Source organism: Antennarius striatus, chromosome 20, assembly GCF_040054535.1.
Source record: "Antennarius striatus isolate MH-2024 chromosome 20, ASM4005453v1, whole genome shotgun sequence".
NCBI lineage: Eukaryota > Metazoa > Chordata > Actinopteri > Lophiiformes > Antennariidae > Antennarius > Antennarius striatus.
Genome location: NC_090795.1, coordinates 15442793 through 15464893, shown reverse-complemented (window position 1 = coordinate 15464893; position 22101 = coordinate 15442793). Strand labels below are relative to the sequence as shown.

Below are 22101 nucleotides of genomic sequence, written 5' to 3'. Positions count from 1 at the left end.
GGACAACCTAACAACATAAACATTAACATCAAATGCAGGTACAAGTCATTCTCGATTAAATGTCGGTTTAAAAAAACACAAGGAAAACTCATAATCAAGTTTACATCATTTCACTGATCTTAGCATCTGTCCACCACAAATACTGGGATATTAATAACACTAGACAACCATTACAATAACATCATGTCATGTTACTGTACAATAAATAAGAATAAAAGTGGGTAATCATATTAAAATGCATACATATTGTTCTAATATCTACTGTTGTGTGTCACTAGTAAATCATGTGATTGCTTTAAGTTTACGGTAGATACGTTTTCAGTAAACTTTTGCTCCTAATAATTTAATCCTTGAGGAGGAGAAAAATAAGACAATTCAAGGTATTCTCTACCAGTTTTCAAGTGCATCCAACAATAACATTTAAGTCGTGAGTCAACTTTATACAGTGCTGAATCACACCAGTTGTGTAGTGAAATTGGGTTGTGACTGACAACAGAGCCCAGGGCCCAGGCTCTGGAGGGCGGTCATTCGCCTTGACCGGTTGGGTAGGAAAGAAATACAATGAAGATGGATGTTTGTAAGTCGGATGTTCATATCTTGAGGACTGCCTGTAAACCTTTATTTGAGGTTGTCTTAACAACATCTCAACCAATGTTAACTTTGCATCAGCAATCACATAACTGTATCATGCACTGGTTATTTTGTGCACACAACCATAGTGCTGTCTCTACTTCCAATCATAGGAGTGTGATGCACTGAAAAGGATGTTTTGGCAGAATCGATTTATGATTTAATTCATTACCTTAAACTGTGTTTACTGTTCTGTACTGTTCTCTGTCAGGTGTTTGACGGGGACAACATTCATTTCCCTCTAGTTGGGAAATTCTGTGGAAACTCCATCCCGTCTTATTTTGTGTCCAGTGGAAACATGCTTACAGTTCACTTTGTCACTGACAGCTCAGTGCAGAGACGAGGCTTCAATGCTACGTACAGAGCTATACCACGTAAGTTACGTTTTGTTCTCTCCATGTAATAATGTCTGTACCTGAGAATCACTAAACTGCGTCCTCAAAATAGAAAAACTCTCAAAATAGTCTGATTGATGCTCCAGTGTTTTCTTTTGCATACTGATAAAGCTCTTTGGGAATGTGTTAATGGAAGAGCAAAAAGCCTTGAAAGATAAAATATGCTTGTTTGTAAATGTTACTGTTCTGTCAGTGAAAGGTGCTAAAACCTAGTTATTACCACTGGGTTATTAACTAATTCCTAACCAGTGAATTGTTTTGTCCTGATTATTCTATCAAATTTACTAAAACTTTGATCAGCCTTTATTTATATAGCAACACGTTTCAAATGGTATCTATCTATCTACACATTTTGCAATGATATTTGTCATAAAATTAAAAGGTGGGAGCACAGTCTTGGAGAAAAAGAGGTGCTGATGAAGAACTCTGTCAGCACTGTGGAGTTTGGAGGACACAGAGAGGGATATTTATTATCATCACTGTTGTTATTCCTGTTGTCCCGCATGTCTGTCTTTGTCCATCCGTCTCCTTTCTATCTTTATGTTTCTCCACTTCTGTCTGCTTCCCCTTCCCCGTCCTGCTCACTATTTATCACCCTCGTCTCTGCTCTTTCTTTCCTCCCTCTTTCTCTCTCCCTCCATCTCTCTCCCACCTCTCTCCCTTTCTGTGTACCCCTCTCTCTCCCTGCTTTCTACCTGTTGGTCAACTGTCTCCAAAGTCTTGTACATTGTTCCATGGGACTTTCTTAATGTTTGTTTAATTGAGTTAGCTTTGGTGTCATATCATGTGTTTTAGAATTTTTTTTAACATATTTTCATCTACTGAGACAGAGACAGACTTCCTTTTATTGTCATTGCACAGAGACTCAGAACAGTGAATCTGGCAACGAAATGTCGTTGCTTGGCAAGCAGAGTACACAGCATTGTTTGTATCGCTGATTCTATATATTAGGAAACATAAGTAGTTTGAAGATTGACATAGACAGTGTTAGTTGTTATATAAATTATGAGTCTTATAGTAAACTTTAATAAATACAAATATAAAATATTGCACAGAGCCCAAGGCCCGGTCTTGCATGTAAACTAGAAATGTTGAAAATGTTGACCATGAGGATGACAGTAACGGTACATAGCAGCTAACTTCAGAGGAGAAAATTATACATTGGAATATTATGAAGGGATAGAGAAGTACCGTTTGAAGTGTAGTTTGCTATCGTGAACGGACCGGCGGAGATCATCATCATCATCATCATCATCATCATCATCATCATCATCTGCATAGGCTACATTCACACACGAAACAATGATTGAGTTTGATATATACCTTGGTCTGAGGGAGGAAGTTGCGATGACACCCAAACATCAGATTAACATCAAGAGTATCTTTTGTTAGTGGTGATTTGCGTTTTTTTCATCAGTACCATTGTGATTTTGTAACGCATTCCCTTGAACAAAAGCATCTTGCTTCCTTGTCCAACAAATCTTGAATTTCGTCAATTATCTTGTTTTTCCAATTTCTGCCTTCAATCAGTGGTTTGTGGTGGGACTTTGAATGCCACCACCTCCATTCAGACACTGACATCACCCTTCTTCCCTAACGCCTATCCGCCCCACACTTCCTGCCGCTGGATCCTGGATTCTCCGGCCCAGGAAACCATCCAAGTGTCAGTCCAGAACTTTACTCTCCTTTCCAGCCAGAGCTGCTCTATGAACCACCTGGAGATGAAGGACTGGCCGACAGTGAGTTTCTATGAAAAAAGTGTTTGTAATGCTTAACTTTACTTTAACTTTTACTCAGTGGGTTCTCCCAGTGATGGCAGCTTAGCGGATTTTGAGAAGTCTTTTTTGTAAACATCACTTGAAAACCTCTCGCTGTCACGCTTCCGGCGTCTACCCGGTAGTTCGGGCCGCTTGCCGAGTTAGCTCCGCTCTTCACGTTTGTCCATGTCTCTCACTTACGGAGCCGTTTTGGCTTCGTCAAACATAGGCGATTTATATTCTTTGATGGTGACGGACCTCACGTTGTTGTGTGGTGAACCCCTATGCTTTATTTTCCTGGACCGAACTCACGAAGCCAGCGTCTACCCAGATGGCCAGAGGGTAACACTGAAGCGGCCTTCGTCTTCGCGTCCCCCCCCCACACACACACACACACACACACAGAGCCGTTACGGCTTTGTCGGACACAGCTTTTGTTTTCTTGTGATGGAAAAAAAAAAAAGAAAACAAAGTCTGATATTATTGTTTTATCATAAAATTTGCGCGGGTTCCCGCTAGTAACTAATATATTTAAACACTCCCACCAAACTTAAACCAAAAGCTGTATTTGTCAAAACTGCCTATGGTCCTACATTTCTCTGCAGAAAGAAAGGAGAAAATAATCCGTCATAAAACACCTATCAGTAACTCAGTCCCACTCTCTTAGCACACTTACCTGAACATCTATGCGTCCTGTCACCTGATATTAAACACAAACCAAAGCCCGTCACCATGGTTCTGTTATCATATTAAACAAAACTAGACAAATGATAGGCCGCAGGTAATAATTAGTTCTGTCAGTGGGAAAATAAATTATTAGTTGGGCATATTCTGTTTCAAAAATGTGGGAATTAATCACAAATAACACAAAACTACAAAAAAAATTCTGATGACTATTCTACATCTACAATTAAAATGTAATAAAATTGTCATCTCTACATACTGTACTAGTTCGTACATTTTTCATAGTCTGTGTACAATGGTATTTCTGTCAATGTGATGAACACTTTACAAAGTTCATTCCCGTCTGTCAACTATATGTAAAAGATGAAATTATACTGTAGTTTTTCTCCAATCAGATTTTTAACCCATTTTGTACTAGTTTGACAATCCTGCCACAGGGCATGACTGGGAATACCCTATGCTGTTCAAATAAATTAGGATACTATTACTGTCATATTCTTTAAATATTATTTGAGATTGTGAGTTTGCCATGCTTTTTACGGGAAAACCAACAATATTCTTCCATCCACCCATTTTCTTAAAAACGAGAAGACCGTACTCATCTCGTCTTCTGCCATTTTTCCACTATGTGGGTCACAGGAGTAGCTGGAGCATATCCCAGCCGGCGGGGCAACACGAAAGACAAACAACCACACATGCACACACTCACACCTATGGTAAATTTGGAATGATCAATTCACCATTGGAAGTGGGAGGAAGCGGGAGAACCCAGAGAGAACCCACGCAGACACAGGGAGAACATACAAACTCCTCACAGAAAGGAAACAAACCTAAAACAATGTTGCCGCAAGGCAACAGCGCTAGCCAATGCACGACTGTGCCGCCCAACATTAATATTCTGAAATGAGAAAATACATTTTGACTTAAAAGCAGTCTTGTTGTCAGTGTCAATCAAATGGAATCAGGAAAAACACCTACGATAACTATCTAAAGGTATAGATTACGATAATATTTTGTTGTTATTTTAACATGCTATTCTTATATTTCTAGGGAGACTATGGACAGTCACTTAGGTTTTGTGCAGAAGATGACCATCCACCAGACTTCTACAGCTATGGCAGAACAGTTCTGGTTAACTTCAAATCCGATGCCTTCATGACAGGAAATGGTCTGAGCTTCACCTTTCAGATTGCCAGTAAGTACCAGAGGTAAACCTCTCACAAGTTGAGAAACAAATAGACTATATCTTCATCAAGTAGAGGCGCTACAACTTTCAATTTAACATTTCATTTACAATAAAAAAAATATTAAAACTGAAAACTGCCATCAACCACAAATTTACTGCATCTGTTGCCAATCCGCGTTGAATTGTTTACCTATGAAAGTCATGCATTATCTTCAAAAATTAATGTAAAGGTGGCAGATCTAGCCTTTTTGGAAGAATTTGCAGACCATGCCCTCAGAAGAGAGTGCATTTCAAACATGTTTGAGGAGAATGATGAATGGTTTATCAGCTGAGTTTAACTGCCAAAACTGAATTGCTGCAGCTCTACAGTTCTGTGGAACAGCAACTGAGCGCCCAAACACATCACTCTCTTCCGGTTTCCTTCTTTTATCTCTGGTCTGATGTCCTTTCTTTGCATCTGCCTTTATTTCCCTTTTTCTTCATGGTTTGGTCTAGCAGGGACGACTGCACTGATAATGTGTGATAGAAGCACTGGTGTCGTTTTTGTTTAGCATCAGTACTCCAGTGAAAACATTTTTAAAAATTGTTGGTTCCCTTACCTCCACCTCTGAAACAATAACTTTCTGCCATTGTGAAATGTCTTCTTTTGATTTTTGGGGCTATCTCTCACAACTTCAAAACCTCTTGGCCGATCTTGTTTGATTCATCAAACGGATGTCTTTTTATTGAGAAATGTGGGCATGGTTTATGCAGACTGTGGATTATGGACATGAGTCTGGGACATGATTCTGATTCGCTAACATATGCACAAGGGTGAGATGAAAATTGACTGGTGTGCTCATGCATTGAATCCAATTGATTTTGATTATACACTGAACTTGTTCGTAGCGTATGAACATTTCTCAGTGCAGTATTTATTAGTGAATGAGGCTCGTTGAGAGCATGGAGTTTGCTGGCTGTTGCGGTGGATAGTGGTGGCAGCAGGGGCTAGTGTGGCTGAAGCAACATGAATAGTTCATTTATCATTCAAACCACAGTCCAGGTGTGTGAAGAAATAGTCTAGGAAGAAAAGTAGTGAACACAACAGGTGAGGAAACCTGTCTATAGATGACTGTATTGGTGGTTTCCAGGCTGCAGTAGAACCTATGAACAGGAATACGGCTACCTGAAGAGTCCAGGCTGGCCGGACATCTACCCCAACAACATAGACTGTACCATCATCCTGAGAGCCCCACAGAACTCCTCCATTTCCTTCTTCTTTAACAGCTTTGATGTGGAGAGCCACAGCAACTGTCAGTTTGACTACCTGGAGGTGACAACCACACACACACACAACCACACACACACAACCACACACACAACCACACAAACACACACACACATACTCATCATTAATCTCATTCATGTTATCCTTGTTCATCAGTGTGTGGTTTTTCCAGAGTCTGTATGTGACTGTTCTCCTTCAGGTCCGTAATGGCAGCACAGCAGACTCCCAACTGATTGCTCGGCTCTGTGGTAGCAACCTGCCCAATCCTATATTCCCAAAATCCAATCTGCTCTACTTGCGCTTTAAGAGTGATTTCTCCCACACCCGAGATGGCTTTGAGGCCACATGGACATCCTCTCCACAAGGTCAGGACTGTTCATTCAGATCAGTGCAAACCAGTGTGATTTGAGCTATATTGTATCTCTTCCAGCTTTGTATGTGCTGTATTTGTTTTCTAGGTTGTGGTGGCACTCTCTTCGGAGACCATGGATCATTCTCCAGCCCCAACTACCCAGGCACCTATCCCAATGGTAGCCACTGTGAGTGGAACATTGTGGCACCCAGAGGTCGTGTGGTGATCGTCACCTTTGCCCAGATCAGTATTGACGACCCTGGAGATTGCCAGAATAACTTCTTGAAGTTGTATGATGGCTCAGACTCTTCTTCACTTCCTGTTGGGCCGTACTGTGGAGTGGTATGTAACCAAAAAATAAAACAATAAAAATGACCAGTAGAAACATTATTCAGTGTAAGGGTGCAAGTTATACTAACATTTAATCTGAGGGTCACAAAAGAAGCAGCACTAGATGTGGTCGTGTTGAATGTTTGATAGCTATGGATATATATGTAGACCTTATTTGATTTGCTAAATGGGTCTTTGATAAATATGTCTTTAAAAATAAGACATCAGGCATCATCCATAGAGGTGATGAGGTTAATTTTATTCCAGTTCACTGCTGCCATTGTCAGGTAAAAAGGCCTGGATATCAAAGTTCTTCAGAAACTATTTGAGTACAGTCAAAGGTGAGGGCTTGACTGAAAGGCCAGAGTCAATGCATCCAATGGTGCAGTGATTACTCGGACCTTGAGTGAAGACTCTGGTTTGGTAATTAGATGGGTCATTAGTCAGAATAAGGTCATTAAATGTGTCAGTTGTGGGAGAGGTCAATTGAAATCTGCAAAAAAGTTGTGGAACTAAGACAGGAGGGTGTGTGTGTATATATATATATATATATATATATATATATATATATATATATATATATATATATATATATATATATATATAATCAGTTTTAAAACTAATTATTCAAATTTCTTTAGGGCAGTATTAGACAAAGATACAGAACATTGCAAATGCTCTTTTGCAAAGATGCATCCCCACACACCTTTAGTGATTGATCCTGGCAAGACATTGTAACCTGTAACATTGTTGGGATGTCAGAGCTTGTTTCACTTTTCTTAAGCTGTACTCAGTATATGTGAACTAGTGCACATATCATGAAATGAATCAGGGCATTAACTTGTGCTCTTTATTTGTTTGTCATTAAGGAAACCACGATTGCTCCATTCACAGCCTCCTCAAACCAAGTCTTCATCGTTTTCCACTCCCAGTTTGCAACCCTGCCTTCGGGCTTCAGACTCACCTGGAGCAGTTGAAACATATCAGGCACACACACACACACACGCCCATGGGCGCACACACACACACACACACACACACACACACACACACACACACACACACACACACACACACACACACACAAATGTACCCACTATACAAGTATGATTAAATCAATTAATTTGTACGCATGTATTCAAAATAAATCCTACCTGAAAAATGATTGCCAGTCTTTTGCCATCTGTTGGTGTGGTGTTGTTTTATTCACTATACAGCAGTTTACATTTTTGTCAGCACAGATAGATAGTAGAGCTACTTTTTTAGAACTTTTCACACAGTTTGCAGCAAAACCCATCTTACCTGTTTCACACTCAGCTCATTCACTCATAACACTGGCATTATCTTTAAAGGTTGAATGATTTTTCAGTAAAAACACATAATTTCATCATAGGATACGATAATCTTTGCTGAATTGAGTCACTAAATTCCACATTGTATAAAGGCTGACTCCAAATGTGGATATTTCCATAATGTGGAAATTTTCACATGCTTATTCACGCTTGCACAACAAAGGCTTCTCACAACATTTAGTTTTATTTTGACTGCTGATCACGTTAAATTGCAATGTAAGATACACCACACTTGTTCATATAATAGACACTGATACAGTACCTGCCAGGTAAAGCATAGGGTTATAGTCAAGCTCTCCAATAGATAGACAGATACTTTATTAATCCTGGAGGAAATTGTACATATCCACTGCTCAGGCATTACATAATGAATAAATACTGGATAAACACCAGGAGAAAAAGAAACACTGATATCACAGGACATACCACAAGACATACACTACACTAACAGACACATGCAGCATTAACAGGACTTATATACAAAACTAAAATATAAACAGCATAAAATTAAAATATAAACAGCATAAAATTAGAATATAAACAGTATAAAATTAAATTCAATCCATTCAACCACGTGCTAACCTCGCCACCTCACCCCCGCTCCTCTTGAGAGAGTCATTGTACCCCCTAATGGCAAGGGGCACGAAGGAGGACCTCAGCCTCTCTGTGGAGGCGCTGTGTGACAGCAGTCTGCCGCTGAAGGTGCTTCTCTGCTGGGAGAAGGTGGTGTGTAGGGGGTGGCTGGTGTTGTTCATGATAGCCTTTATTTTACACATGGTCCTGCTCTCCAGAAGCGTCTCCACAGAGTCCAGGCTCAGCCCGACCACTGAGCCCGCTCTGCGGATGAGTCTGTTCAGACGGTCCATATCTCTTTTCCTGGCCCCACCACCCCAACACACAATGGCGTATGACAGCACCCTGGAGACTACGGACTGATAGAACATGAGAAGGAGCTTAGGACAGATGTTGAAGGAGGCCAGCCTCCTTAGGAAGTACATCCTGCTCTGTCCCTTCTTGTACACGCAGTCCGAGTTGAGTGACCAGTCCAGTCTGCTGTCTAGCTGCAGTCCCAGGTACTTACAGTTTTCTACCACCTCCACCTCACTGCCTTTGATGATCACTGGCTGTGGAGAGGGGGAAATCCAGCACCATCTCCTTCGTCTTGGAGACGTTGAGATGGAGCTGGTTCTGTTGACACCACTCCACGAAGTCTGCCACCAATGCCCTGTACTCCCCCTCATCACCGTCCCTCGCAGTGTCATCGGAGTACTTCTGTATGTGGCATGTATCCAAGTTGTGCTTGAAGTCCGATGTGTAGAGGGTGAAGAGAATGGGGGAGAACACGGTCCCTTGTGGCGCCCCCGTGCTGCTGGTCACCATAGAAGACAAACAGTCCCCCATACGGACGTACTGGGGTCTGTACGTTAGGTAGTCCGTCATCCAGCTCACAAGATAGGGGTCCACAGGGTCCAATAAGGAGTACAATTAAATTGTTAAAAGTTCACACACCGGAAGTTCTTTGTTCTTCATTTGAACCTGCTAGTGAGACGTGTGAAGAACCTCCTCATCAACCTTGCTCATTTTATATATTTTTTTACTAAACATTTTTTATAATGGTTGATCATTGACTATCCACCTTGAAGAGAATCGAAGTTTTGGGTGAGATCAACGAAAGGCTGACTGGGTAACACCGGGTCATGGTGAACAGAAGTCCCCATCTAACAAGTACTTGAAAAAAATATTTTAACTGTAAACAAAAAACAGGCAGATTCACTAAATTTCTGTTGCCATAAAAAGAAAGGCAAAAAGCGGCATATTTAGCATATTCACTGAGAGTATTTTTTTCTACAGTTCTAGTCTGCCCTCTCTAAAGAAGTTTTCATCAATGTCACGTTTTCTCTGACAATGGCTCATGGGAAAAATCTTCAGGAATGTCTGGTCCCACCCTGACAGCTTCAGGAGAAATATCTCCTCACTCTTTATTCATCGCATGCAGCATTGAATGTGTTTTGTGAGGAATCCCTGGAAAATAATTCGTAGTTTGTTCTGTTTCTGTCTGTGTGACTAGACTTTGTACCTATGCAACTGAAAATAATAAGAATCCAAAATGCAGCCAGTTACCTGTGTGAAACAATAAAACTTGTTCAAATCAACTGACATTGTGCTTCAGGTGGTCTGGGCTATCAAGATCACTATTCTAAAGATTTGGCCCTCGTAGGGATAAACTGTGATAGGTATCCTTCTTTGACGAACACTGCGTGTGGCCAATTGCATTTTGGGGGGTGGGGGGCAAAAGTAAGTAACAAGTATTCATGAGCCTTCTCAGAAATTAACTTGAGTAAGAGTAAAAATCTTTGCCTTGGAAATGTATTCGAGTAAGAGTAATAAGTATGAAAGAATTCTAGTATTTGAGTAAAGTAAAATCCTCAGAATCTGTACTTAAGTACATTACTTAAGTGAATTTACTCCGGTACTGTCCACCCCTGAGAATAAATGCTGAGTCATACCACTACTGAAGGATTTATGAGCTCCAGCTGCACACAACTGCAATGATGAGTGATGGAAGCCCGAATGTCCGCTAGGGGTCAGTGTTTTCACATTCAGTAGGCAGTACTGCAACATGCACATCCGACTCCAAGAGGCTCATCCCAGCTCATGCAGCTAGGGTTGGTATTCACTTGAATATCATTAATTATCAACCACACTGACTTGGAAGCATTTTTGTAAATTGTTTAATTCTTCACCACATCACATAATTGTAATGATCTGTAGTAGAAAATAGTTAAAAACCTCATTATATACAAACATGTTAAATCCAATTAAACTTAATAAATTAAGGAGGAGATAGAAAAATAATATATTCTCGTTGATGACGTGTTACTTTCAATAGCCTTAAAAAACACATTTCAAGTTATAAAATACAGCAAATGAATATAATCAGCTGGTAGTGTTCATCTACAATTACCAGACGTACCGCTCTCCAAACAGATAGAGACAAGGAATGAAACATTCAGCCATGTGGAATGGTGTGGACAGTGTTCAAACAGTTTGTTTGTGCAGCAATAAAGAGCAGATCAATCACGACAAACCTATTCAGAGGCTGTTTCACAGAAACTAAACCATTCCAGTGTGTGACAGTGGAATGAAGAACCACATGAGCCCTCCTGCTCTCTGTACAGGACTCAGATCAGTCGTACCGCATGTTCTCACAATGAGGTATGTTTACACTGGAGACACCTTCTATACGTCACGGAGTGGTAATGCCTCTTTGGCACTTTTCAGAGCTTTCTTCCGGCGCTTGCAGCAGATCACTGTGACAGCAATAATCAGCCCGATCAGCAGTAGGATGAGAAAGATGGCAGGAGCAATCACACCCACTGAATACACTATAGAAAGCACAAAAAAACACTAGTCATTAAAACATTAGTTAATCACTGTGGAAACATTGGTAATTTTATTATTTACTGTAACAATCTGTTCAACAAAACATAAAATAAAATACAGAGAAAATAAAAACAAAGCTCAGAATCCCCACCACCAGCCTAAATATGTTGCAATATGCACAACATCCCAACATAAATATCAAGATCACCTTTCTAAAGATTTGGCCCCAGTGGGGATAAACTAGGATTGAATGGTCACACATTCAGAGTCTGGGTCCTGCCTGAAATTTCTTCCTCAATGAGGGAGTTTTTCCCCGCCGCTGTTGCTTATGCTTGCTCTGGAGGATTATGTTGGCTTTTTCTGTCTGTTAAAGTGCTTTGAAATGTCTGTTGACATGATTAAGCGCTTAATAAATAAAAGTTGATTGATTGATTAATTGATTGAATGAAAGGTGTGAGGTTAATTGCAATAGTTTTACTGATGATAAGAGAGAGCTGACGTTGCACAATGTCTGATAAGAATAAAGAGAGATATACACATTTATCGTGATTCAAGTTATTTACAAAATAATAAACTGTTAAGAACTATGCTAATAAAAATACTGGTAAACTTCAGGAACATGTTGGGGTTGGGATTTACAGACCATGGCCAACCACTCTACCACTACCACTGGAGAAGTATGCCCACTTCGGACCGCTCATCATTTCCACCAGAGGAGGCTCTTCTCTTTCAAATCAAACTTTCTATTCAGAATGGCAGTACAGGGCAGAGTTGGGCTCTGCCCAGCCAAATTTGCATTTTGCCCACCCAATAAATTCTTGAACTTGACTTTAGTACGGTGAGAAGCGTGCCAAGATTTTGTTTGGTTTATGTATACACACCTGTTTCACTTAAAGAGATTCAACCCTTTGGAGCAAAAACAACCAGTGCTGTTAATCTTCCAAACCTCGTGCAAAATCAGGGCCTATGACCTCACACGTACCATCTCAAGGCATGCTGGGTCACCCACTAACTTGTTCTCTAACACATTACAATACACTTAATTGAAATTTATGTTGGAGTTTGAATAAGACAACTTATTGGTTTTGTAAAAAAAAAAAAAAAACTTGCATAAAATGGTGAGCAGTTTGAATGGATTATCGAATGAAAAGAGTCAAATCCTAAAAAATAAGTGAAGATTACAAGTTAACTCGCATTGCTTTCAAACTTGTTTTCTTTGTCAGTTTTCAGCTTAAATTTGGATTTACTATCTACTTGTTTTTTAAGTATAAGGTTTGGATGGAGCTTTTCATTGGATTTAGATTTTAGGCTATAAATCCACTTCTCTAACCTTTAAGCTAGCTGTGGGCAAAATTCCCCATTATTTGTACCAACCCACCCTGTGGCTTAAGTGCTCAGAGCATTTGTCTACCTTTGGGAAGGTTGTTGGTTCAAGCACCAATCTCTCCAATCTACATTCCAATGTAGCCTTGAGCACAGTCCTGAAACCCAGCTTCCTCCCTGAGTGCTATACATGCAGTTCATTGCTCTCCAGAAACAGGGCAAATGCGTAGACTAAATTTCATGACATATTATTGTGTATAATTGTATGTGTTTTTACTATGTGTGATTGTATATAAAAATAAGTCTTCTTTTGTTTAATATTATTAAATTAAAACAATGCATGTCTGTATGTGCATTAATATATACTGTATATATATATACTGTGTATATATGTATGTACAGTATGTATGTATGTATGTATGTATGTATGCTCCTCCTCCTCTCTGACCCTCTTTCTCCTCCTGTTACTCCTCCTCCTCTAAAACCTCTCTCTCTCTTACTCTCTCTCTCTCCCTTTCACTCTCTTTCTCTCCTAGTGCTCTATGCCCCTACAGGTTTTCCCGGGGTCAACCCTCATCTGTCCATTGGGTGAGGACCTGCTTCTTTTCTTCCTCCGTTGCCATCACACATTCATCCATGCAGCTGTAATAATGTTTTTGATATAACCAACTAGATGATGGGGAACATGTGTAGAAGACAACAACCCAGGAGTCAGTGAACGTCACTTGACATTCCCATCCCCACTTCAAAACTCCTAACTCTAACCTTAAAGACATAGACTCTATCTGGCCTATCTGCTATTCTGCCTCTCTCTCTTTCCCTTGCCCTGTCTCTATCCCCATTGTATTTCTTTTCCCTCAAACCAGTCAAGGTGGATGACCACCCTTCAGAGTCTGGGTTCTGACTAGAGTTTCTTTCTCAACGAGGGAGCTTTTTTGTCACTTGTGCTTGCTCTGGAGGGTCCTGTTTATGTCAAAGTACTTCGAAATGTCTGTTGATGTGATTAAGCACTTTATATATAAAAGCTTACTGACGGATTGATGTCTAATAGAAAATGTGACCTCACCATCAAAGATTGATTTGTTGTCGTCCTTGGAGCACTGGGTGTGGCTCAGCTCTCCCAGCTGCTTGTCAGTGCTGCGGCTGGGGATGTAGGCTTGAACGTTGAAGCAGTAGCTCTCCCCTCGATCAAGATCAGTCAGTTCAATCACGTTGGTCTTAGAGTTGTACACTTTCTAAAAGTAACATGGGTGGAACACATGAGCTTGTGTTGTTTTGATCATGTGTACTGATATTGTGACGTCTCTAACTCACCTTGCCAGTACTCTTATTTTTCCGATAGGTGACTCGGTACTGCAGCTGGTCAGAAAAGATATCCCTGATGTTCAGCTGATGGCCATTTTCAAACACCGTGGTTAGGGGGTCATTCACATACAGGATGGTCTTCTTTTTATCCGCACTTACTTCCAGCTTGAAGTCTGGTTTACCTATATCAGCTGTGAAGGAGGGATGAGGGCGATCAGATAGTGTAGAGCGGGATGAAAGACAATCTTTGTTCATGTATCTCTGTAAGGAGGCTTGTTCGGAATACATGTTTAAATACCCCCGAAAATATTTGTTTTTTTGTGATATGCGTGACTGCCCATCATGGCTAAAATCACAAAAAAAGGAAGACAGATGTATAACTTCAAGAATGTCAGTGGGCAATTTGGAGTCTATAACTAAGGAGGAGGTGCGAGAATGACGCGATACTCAGCATCTCCAGATTTTGTAAATTAGTAGTGTTTTACCTGTTCCCCACTGAGCTGTTCAGAACAATGCTGTTTTAACGTCTTACAGCACTTTGAAGTAGACACTGACACATTTATCACCAATCTCTGAATTGCCACAACACTGGAGTCAGCTCACTCCTCTCGGCCTAGTGGAAGTGCCCACAGACAGCTTCAAGACCCTAAACAAAGGTGGGGTAAGCAGTGTGGGATATGAGATAAACTTGCACTGCATTGGCTCCTTTAGCATTAGCATTTTCTTTGCTAATGTCCAGTCTGGTGAACGAAATGAACAGCTGGACAGCCTAATGTCATCCCTGGTCATGTACTCAGAGCATGTGCTAGGGAGCTGCTGGGGGTCGTGGCAGACTTATTGAACCTGTCCTTGGCTCATGCTGTTGTACCGATCTGCTTCAAATTCATCTCCATTGATCCAATACTAAAATATCCCACGTTAACTTGTCTAAGTGACTACCACACTCACTGCCATCATCACAAAATGACTTGAGCACCTGGTTGTCTTCCCCTCACTTGGACTCCCAACAATCTGCAAGACCACAAGAACAGGAGCACCTGGGCAAATTTTCATATATGCCAGAATGATCACTTTCTGACCATCAGGGCACAACAACTTCCTCTAGCCTCACCCTGATCACTGGTATAGCGCACGTAATATACCAGAAGGCTATGTGGTACATTCCCCTATTCCCTCTTCACCCTTGACAGCAGGCCTGGACATGGTTCCAATAACAATACAGGTAGTCCTCAACATACAAACACAATTCATTCTGAGAGGCTGTTCGTGAGCTGAATTGTTTGTAAGTTGCTATTTATTAAATTTCAATCTATAATCACCTCAAATAGGTCATTTATTTTACATCCCGCTTCAAAGCGGTGATGTATAGTAATTGTCAGTGTTCGTGTGTTCGTCCGTCCGTGCAACCTTAGGTTCGTTAGTTTGTCTACCAAATATCTTTGCAACTGTTGCAGATAAAAAAGATTACATTACTCGGCAGGAAAAGTGGATGAAAATGACATGATGACCTCCACCTTGAGAACACTAGGTCAAATTCAAGTTCAAATTTCAACTTTTGGACACTCAGGAACCGGAAAAGATAGAAAGATGACGGAGAAGGCCAGTGTGAGTAAGACCATACTGTAGATCAGTGCAGTAGTAGATCAGAGCACTAGCTTTGATCTTTGACCTATGCAAGTAGGTCAGGGTAAAATTTTGAATTCAGGGGTGTCGCCGAATGTTGCAGTCTGTGACTGCCTTTTGTCGTTACTACTCTAAATACTAAAGTCCTATTTCATAAGACTTACCAGAAACAATAATAGGACATAAAAACAACACATAATGGAGAAAAAAAAAAAACGTAATGTAACTTTCACATCTCTACTGCTGCTCGATGAATTTGATCCTCTGGATTGTAGAGGCTAAGCCAAGCTTTAATCCACAGAGGTATTCCAACCCACTTACGTGAATGACACACTGATACACTTCCTGGTCCAACATGCCACTATTTGCTTGATTAATCTGCTTTATTCCCTTTAAGTTTCTCAGCTAACTCCAACATTAGTCAAGATCAAATAGCAAGTGGTAAGCATTAGTGTTAGTTAATGATTCCAGGCAGTTCTCCATTATATCTCTGTTTTAAATGTCCCATATTATGCTTTTTTAAACTCATGTTATTCAGCTGCCAAATGTCCAACTACACTGAAGTTGAAATGTCTTGAAACAGATCCTTGGTCCTCAATATCATTGACTGAATATTGATAAAACCACTTCAGCCCCAAAACGCTCTGTGTTAAAGGATCGTGCCTCTAAGCTCCCTTTATCAATACTTCCCTCAGATTCACGTACGTTTCGTTTACATGTGCCACGGGAAATTGCATGCTACCAACCGATTATCATAATCTGAAAGTTATTTTCCTTTCAATAACATCTTTACTACATATTTTGCTGTTATTTCTCTCGTGTTTTTCTCTCTTTGTTTTCCATGATATAACTGTTAATTTCTCTGCGCTAAGCATGGAGTTGCTCTCTCAGTCAGTTGACCATGACTCTGTAGCTCCATTGTGTAAACAAAACATGAGCTGATCCAAAAAAGACCACTGTTAAACATCGCGGATGATTTGTGGAGTAAAACACAGCGTTTGTAAGTGGGATGAAGATCAATGGAGAATACAACAGATGTTTACAGACAGGAGGTGATTAAAGCTGTGTTTCCCGACAATCGTCACGGACAATGAGAGATCGCAAACTAACAACGCTGGAAAGCTAAGCTAACGCAATCTAATGAAAAATGGGATGTTAACGGAGAGGCAAGACAAAATGTATTTGTGAAGTATATTGAATTGTTGGCTGTTGGGTGAAGTCAATAGTGACAAGGACGAATGGAAGCTAGGACACTAAAAACTGTACATACCTGTGTAATTTTTTTAATTATCTTCTTTATTGTCTATTTTTTACAATTTCTTTTAGTTCTTCATTCTTAAATTATCCTTATTCTGTGTGTGTGTGTGTGTGTGTGTGTGTGTGTGTGTGTGTGTGTGTGTGTGTGTGTGTGTGTGTGTGTGTGTGTGTGTGTGTGTGTGGGTGTGTGTGTGTGTGTGTGTGTCTACTACTCCATATGAACAAGTAATTCCTTCTGTGTTAACCTGTAGTAACTGTTGTGTGAATACATGTGTGAATGGGTGAATGCTTGTTTTTGAATTTCTCAGTCAGTCATATGGATGTTTCCTCCTCTCTATGCATTAAAGGATTAGGTCTTCACATTCATGTCACATTCTAGAGATTTCGTGAAGATTTTAGAATGCAAGTGTGGAAAAGCTAGACTGTCCTACACCTCTGACTCACTTACAGTAAACTATAGGTTTAGAACTCAGTCTTGCTTTTAAGTGTTACTCAGACTGTATTAAAATGTACCCTGTGAATATTATGACATGATGGGACAGCTTATGAAACCATGGCTGAAACAGTTGATCCATTAATTGATTTAGTTGTTGGCTCATCAATGGAAAATAAACATTTTCTAATAAGCTTCATTGGTTATTTTTGAATTAAGCTTCCCAGATGAACTGATTTCTTCTATGAAGATGCTAGTAAATCACAAATTACGAGTCAATTTAACTGTCATTGTCATGTTCAACAACTAAATTGGTTGCTGCCCTCCGGTGCAGATAAAGATAAATAAGAACAGATGTGAGACGGATAAGAAAAAAATAGTAAAAACACAAAAAGAACAGAGAGGCAAGAAGACAACCATCACACATTCACTAATGTATGTTCACAGTATGAAGTGATATGCAGTATGGAGTGGTACAGTGGGCACTTTATGTAGGATGAAGCCTATTCATGTCTGCCACATGCAGTGTCTTCATAACCCCACTATGCAACCTGTTACTACAGCACCCATCTTAAGACTATGACTCTAAGCTTAATGTTCGCCTTCATTTTCTGTCACCTCTTTCTGAGAGCTCAGCAGCTGACTTGAGTTATTATTTATTTATTCATTCATTCATTCATTCATTCATTCATTCATTCATTCATTCATCTTCTTCTGCTTTATCTGCCGTAGCGGGTCGCGGGGAGCTGGAGCCCATCCCAGCTGGCTTGGGCGTGAGGCGGGGGAAACTCCGGGCGCAACACCAGTGTGCTGCGAAGCCACAGACATAGACACAGACAAACACGCACGCACACACTCATACCTACGGACACTTTGAAGCCGGCTAATTAACCTGAAGAACATGTTTTTGGAGGTGGGAGGATTGATAAAGATAAAATCAGGACCTTAAACAATGAAATGTGGTTGTAAGAAAAAAGCTGAAATGCATCAACCATTTTCCAATACTGACCCCTTTGAACATGTAAAGTATATATTCAGACAATGCTGCACAAGACAGTTATTTCTTAAAATCAGAATTATAATACATAAATATGACTAAAACAGGAAGTTACTTTAGCAGAAAAACCTACTGTCTTTGTAAGGGCAGAATCGGGGTGAGCTGGTGTGTGGGAACTCAATGAGGTCAGAGGGCTCTCCGGGGGGGGGTTCAGACAGGACGTCGGCGGTGTAGCAGCTTTGAATGTCCGTCAGTGAGCTGGAGAGATCGCACCATGTCGCCGAGGAGCGGATACAGTGACGGTTCCTTTGTTTGTCTCCAGAGAGCCTGCAATAGTTTCACAAATCACAGTGCGTGTTACCCAACACATGATGGGTGTGAAGACGTTCAGAAATCAGAGGAGCATTCAAATAAAAAGGAAATAGGACATCTAAGTCTTAAAAAAGACATCTGAATACGAAAACATGACTTTCACAGACGTGGGCGCAGGTTATAAGAGATTGAAAAAGGAACTCAACAGATCGCTCCCCCAATAATTTGCTGTAAATTACACAATCACAAATGACAATTTAACAGAAGAACAACCCACAGATATGATGCTTCTTTATAGTTCCTTCTCTGAACACATGGAAAAGTATCAGCACAAAATAAATATCCAAATAAAGACTGTCATTAGTCAAATCAGTAAGAGAGAGAGAGTGTGTGTGTGGGTGGGTGTGCACTTACGAGTGTGTGTCTGTGTGTTGCAAGGGTACTCACAACACCTGTAAAAATAAAATTCGTCCGCACAGTCCCTTTGGGTATAAATTGGATCGGAGCCTTTAATAATAATAAGACACAGCTTAAAAAACAAAATTAAAATGTTGTTTAGCAGTGACATGATTATTAGCATCCACAGATTGTGTCCTATGGTTGAATAGATTCTTTTAGTTCTGCATGTGTGTGTGTGTGTGAGAGAGAGAGAGAGAGAGAGAGAGAGAGAGAGAGAGAGAGAGAGAGAGAGAGAGAGAGAGAGAGATAGAGAGAGAGAGAGAGAGAGAGAGAGAGAGAGAGAGAGAGAGAGAGAGAGAGAGAGAGAGAGAGAGAGAGAGAGAGAGAGAGAGAGAGAGAGAGAGAGAGAGAGAGAGAGAGAGAGAGAGAGAGAGAGAGAGAGAGAGAGAGAGCTAGAAGCAACATTCCAGTCAAAGTTTCACTGGATCGTTAACAGATTCTTATCAGGCTTTTCTACCATGAACCATTTTCTTTCTGGATCATTTGGTGAGTTATCAACAGACACTCCTCAGTGGGTTCCAGTGTGCTTTCTAGGAGGGGCTGATGGGTGTGGTGTGTACAAAGGTACTCACAGTGAGAACTCCACAGTGTAGGAGTATTCAGCTGACGGTTTCGGCTCCCAGGTCAGAATGGTTTTAAAGTTGGTCGATTTCCAGGTGACATTCTGAGCTCGAGGATAAGAGCCTTCAAACCAAAGCCATGGAAAAAAATCAGGAAAAACATGAGAATCTTTGTCAAAGTTCAATGTGAGAGAATGAAAATCAGCCCTCTGTGTGAACTGTGGAACCTCATTGATTTGCATCATTTATTCATTCAGTCATTCATTTCCTAACGCTTCATCCGCAGTAGCGGGTCGCGGAGGCCTGGAGCCTATCCCAGCTGACTGAGGGCGCAACGCCAGTGCACCGCAGAGACACAGAGACACAGACAAAGACTGATGCACACACTCACTCCTATGGTCAATTTGGGACCGGCCAATTAACCTGAAGCGCATGTCGTTCAGTTCTATAATAATTACAGGTTGTAGGAAGAAGAAAGCCCACATTGATCAGCTCCCAAATACAGTCAGACAGCAGCTTCTCGAGTGTGTCTGGAGTTCTCTCTCACTAAAGGATGTAGTAATCGTTAAGAATAACCAACAGATTGACAAAGTGTTCATGATGAGCTCCACATCCCCTGGCAGGGGAACTGGGTGGGAGTGGACAATTGGACTGGTGTTTGGAACACATCCTGGTCAGGTGGAAGTCACCAACCAACACACCTTTATCTTTATGTGTGGAACAGATCACACAAAGGAACGCCTTCTGTCTACACAACCTGGTCTGGATCAGACAGCATTTACTGACAGACACAGGACAACCGTGTACCTAATGTCTGAAATGGTCCAGGGGATCTGGCTTCAAAGGATTTTGTTTTACTGATATTCCTTGTAACATGTTGGGTTCAGCTGTACATTACACACCCGTCATTTCCAAAAGGTTGACTGGTCTTTTGCTGTTCACATTCTCTCAGCTATGGTTTGGAAACTCACCAAAACTGGCTGAGAACTTCATCCGCTGGTGAGATAATACAAATCGTTCGTGAGACCGTCCTCCCCGGGACGGAGGTCGGACTCACCTGAGGCGGGCTGTGAGCAGAGGCACAACAGCAGGAAGGCTGCTCGGCTTAAGGGCACCATTGCGTTCCGCTGATGCTGGTCAGAGTCTCCGGGTCCAGAACACTGCGGGTCTGTCTTCAGGGGACGTCCGTCTTGGGGCTTCGATCGTTCTCCTCTGACTACAAACCAGGCTTTCAGTGACGTCACGGCAGCAGCCTGGGCCAAATAAGGAGCGTCCGGTTGTGTCGTCACCACACAGCGGACTAGAATGTGTGACTTTGACTGAGGTCACCGAGCGGTTCAGAGCGGTGTTCTCCAGAATTGCTTCTATTTCCGACACATGCGTCACGATTTGAGCCATATGGAAACTGTAAGACATAAAGCGCTCGTTCAGAAGACACAGACACACATGATACACTTCTATTGTCCCTAAAGGGAGATTGGAATCTTAATGCATATGTTGCCATTTAAATCCAACAGTTCAAACATGCGCAGTGATGTGAAGATGCCATATTCACATAGTGAAGATCCCTGACACATGGATGTGTGTGTGTGTGTGTGTGTGTGTGTGTGTGTGTGTGTGTGTGTGTGTGTGTGTGTGTGTGTGTGTGTGTGTGTGTGTGTGTGTGTGTGTGTGTGTGTGTGTGTGCTTGTGTGATATTTCATAAAATCACACAGCATTTGTTAGAATGAAGATAAATGATGAAGGATTTAGAAGAGTGTGAAACCTCATGAAGGGTGAAATTTCTGCTCAGCTAGCAGCACCACAGTTCTGCACTGATTCTTCCACTGATTCACTTATTCTTTATTTGTGTGATTGAAACAATCTTAAAATCAAAAGGGATTTGAGAGTGTATAGAAATGTTTACCGTCCTTTTGTCTCATACTTTGTGTTGTTTGCACCGTGGGTCTGAGAGGACTGCTATTTCATATGTGCTGTATGTCATATGTGCATATATGGTACATTTGACAATAAAGTTGACTTTTTACTTTGACTATACTTTCAGTATGAGAATGCAGGCTGCACTAGATACTCCTCTTCTTCCGACACTGGTCATCATCATCTTGCGTTCCACAGTGATGAAGCACTGGTGCATCGATCTGTCATCACTGGTAAAGGATTTAATGATGACATCATCATATTTTCTGTCCTATGACAGAGCCTAGACAGAATCACTATGTCTTGTATTAGCATCACTTTGGTCCTGATCCGAGTCAGCCACCCAGTCATCAGTCACCAAACAGCTCTAGCTGCTGAGCTGCACATCTATTTATAGCCTCCCTTGTTTAGAGTTATGCTAAATCCCCAGACATCCAGAGCTGATACTACGGCACAAAGTCTATGAACCACAGTGAACATGAAGCTCCCGCATTGGAAAGTTTTAGTTCCTCTTTCATTTAAAAAAAAAAAAAAAAGGATTGATGTGCAGTGAGTCGTAGTTTTAGGTCAGTCTGTTG

At 41.0% G+C, this 22101-nt stretch overlaps 2 protein-coding genes across 3 annotated transcripts in view; one reads left to right on the top strand and one right to left on the bottom strand.

Moving 5' to 3' along the window:
* cubn (cubilin (intrinsic factor-cobalamin receptor)) overlaps positions 1–7621 on the top strand; it is a 95409-nt gene extending 87788 nt beyond the window's left edge. The window contains exons 61-67 of the mRNA XM_068304593.1: positions 842–1004; positions 2556–2764; positions 4517–4661; positions 5783–5964; positions 6119–6284; positions 6378–6613; positions 7471–7621. Coding sequence (XP_068160694.1) covers positions 842–1004; positions 2556–2764; positions 4517–4661; positions 5783–5964; positions 6119–6284; positions 6378–6613; positions 7471–7578 — 1209 coding nt within the window. The 3' untranslated portion in view covers positions 7579–7621. The remainder of the gene's footprint in view (positions 1–841; positions 1005–2555; positions 2765–4516; positions 4662–5782; positions 5965–6118; positions 6285–6377; positions 6614–7470) is intronic.
* Positions 7622–10671: 3050 nt separating this feature from the next.
* On the bottom strand, positions 10672–20826 carry f3a (coagulation factor IIIa). 2 transcript variants are annotated; one of them, XM_068304148.1, is made up of 6 exons: positions 20578–20826; positions 19619–19730; positions 18409–18602; positions 13975–14156; positions 13727–13895; positions 10672–11339 (listed from the first exon to the last, which is right to left on the bottom strand). In XM_068304148.1, the coding sequence occupies exons 1-6, from the start codon at positions 20597–20599 to the stop codon at positions 11194–11196; spliced, it is 825 nt and encodes a 274-aa protein (XP_068160249.1). In that variant the 5' UTR covers positions 20600–20826; the 3' UTR covers positions 10672–11193. The 2 variants fall into 2 exon arrangements, with proteins under 2 accessions (XP_068160249.1, XP_068160248.1); XM_068304147.1 differs by having other exon boundaries at positions 20664–20822.
* Positions 20827–22101: the final 1275 nt, after the last annotated feature.

Coding starts and splice junctions, on each gene's coding strand:
- f3a (XM_068304147.1), bottom strand. CDS start 20,724: ATGGTGCCCTTAAGCCGAGCAGCCTTCCTGCTGTTGTGCCTCTGCTCA. Junction 13,896..13,974: donor AAAATAAGAGTACTGGCAAG/GTGAGTTAGAGA, acceptor TGTTACTTTTAG/AAAGTGTACAACTCTAAGAC. Junction 11,340..13,726: donor CAACAAATCAATCTTTGATG/GTGAGGTCACAT, acceptor TGCTTTCTATAG/TGTATTCAGTGGGTGTGATT.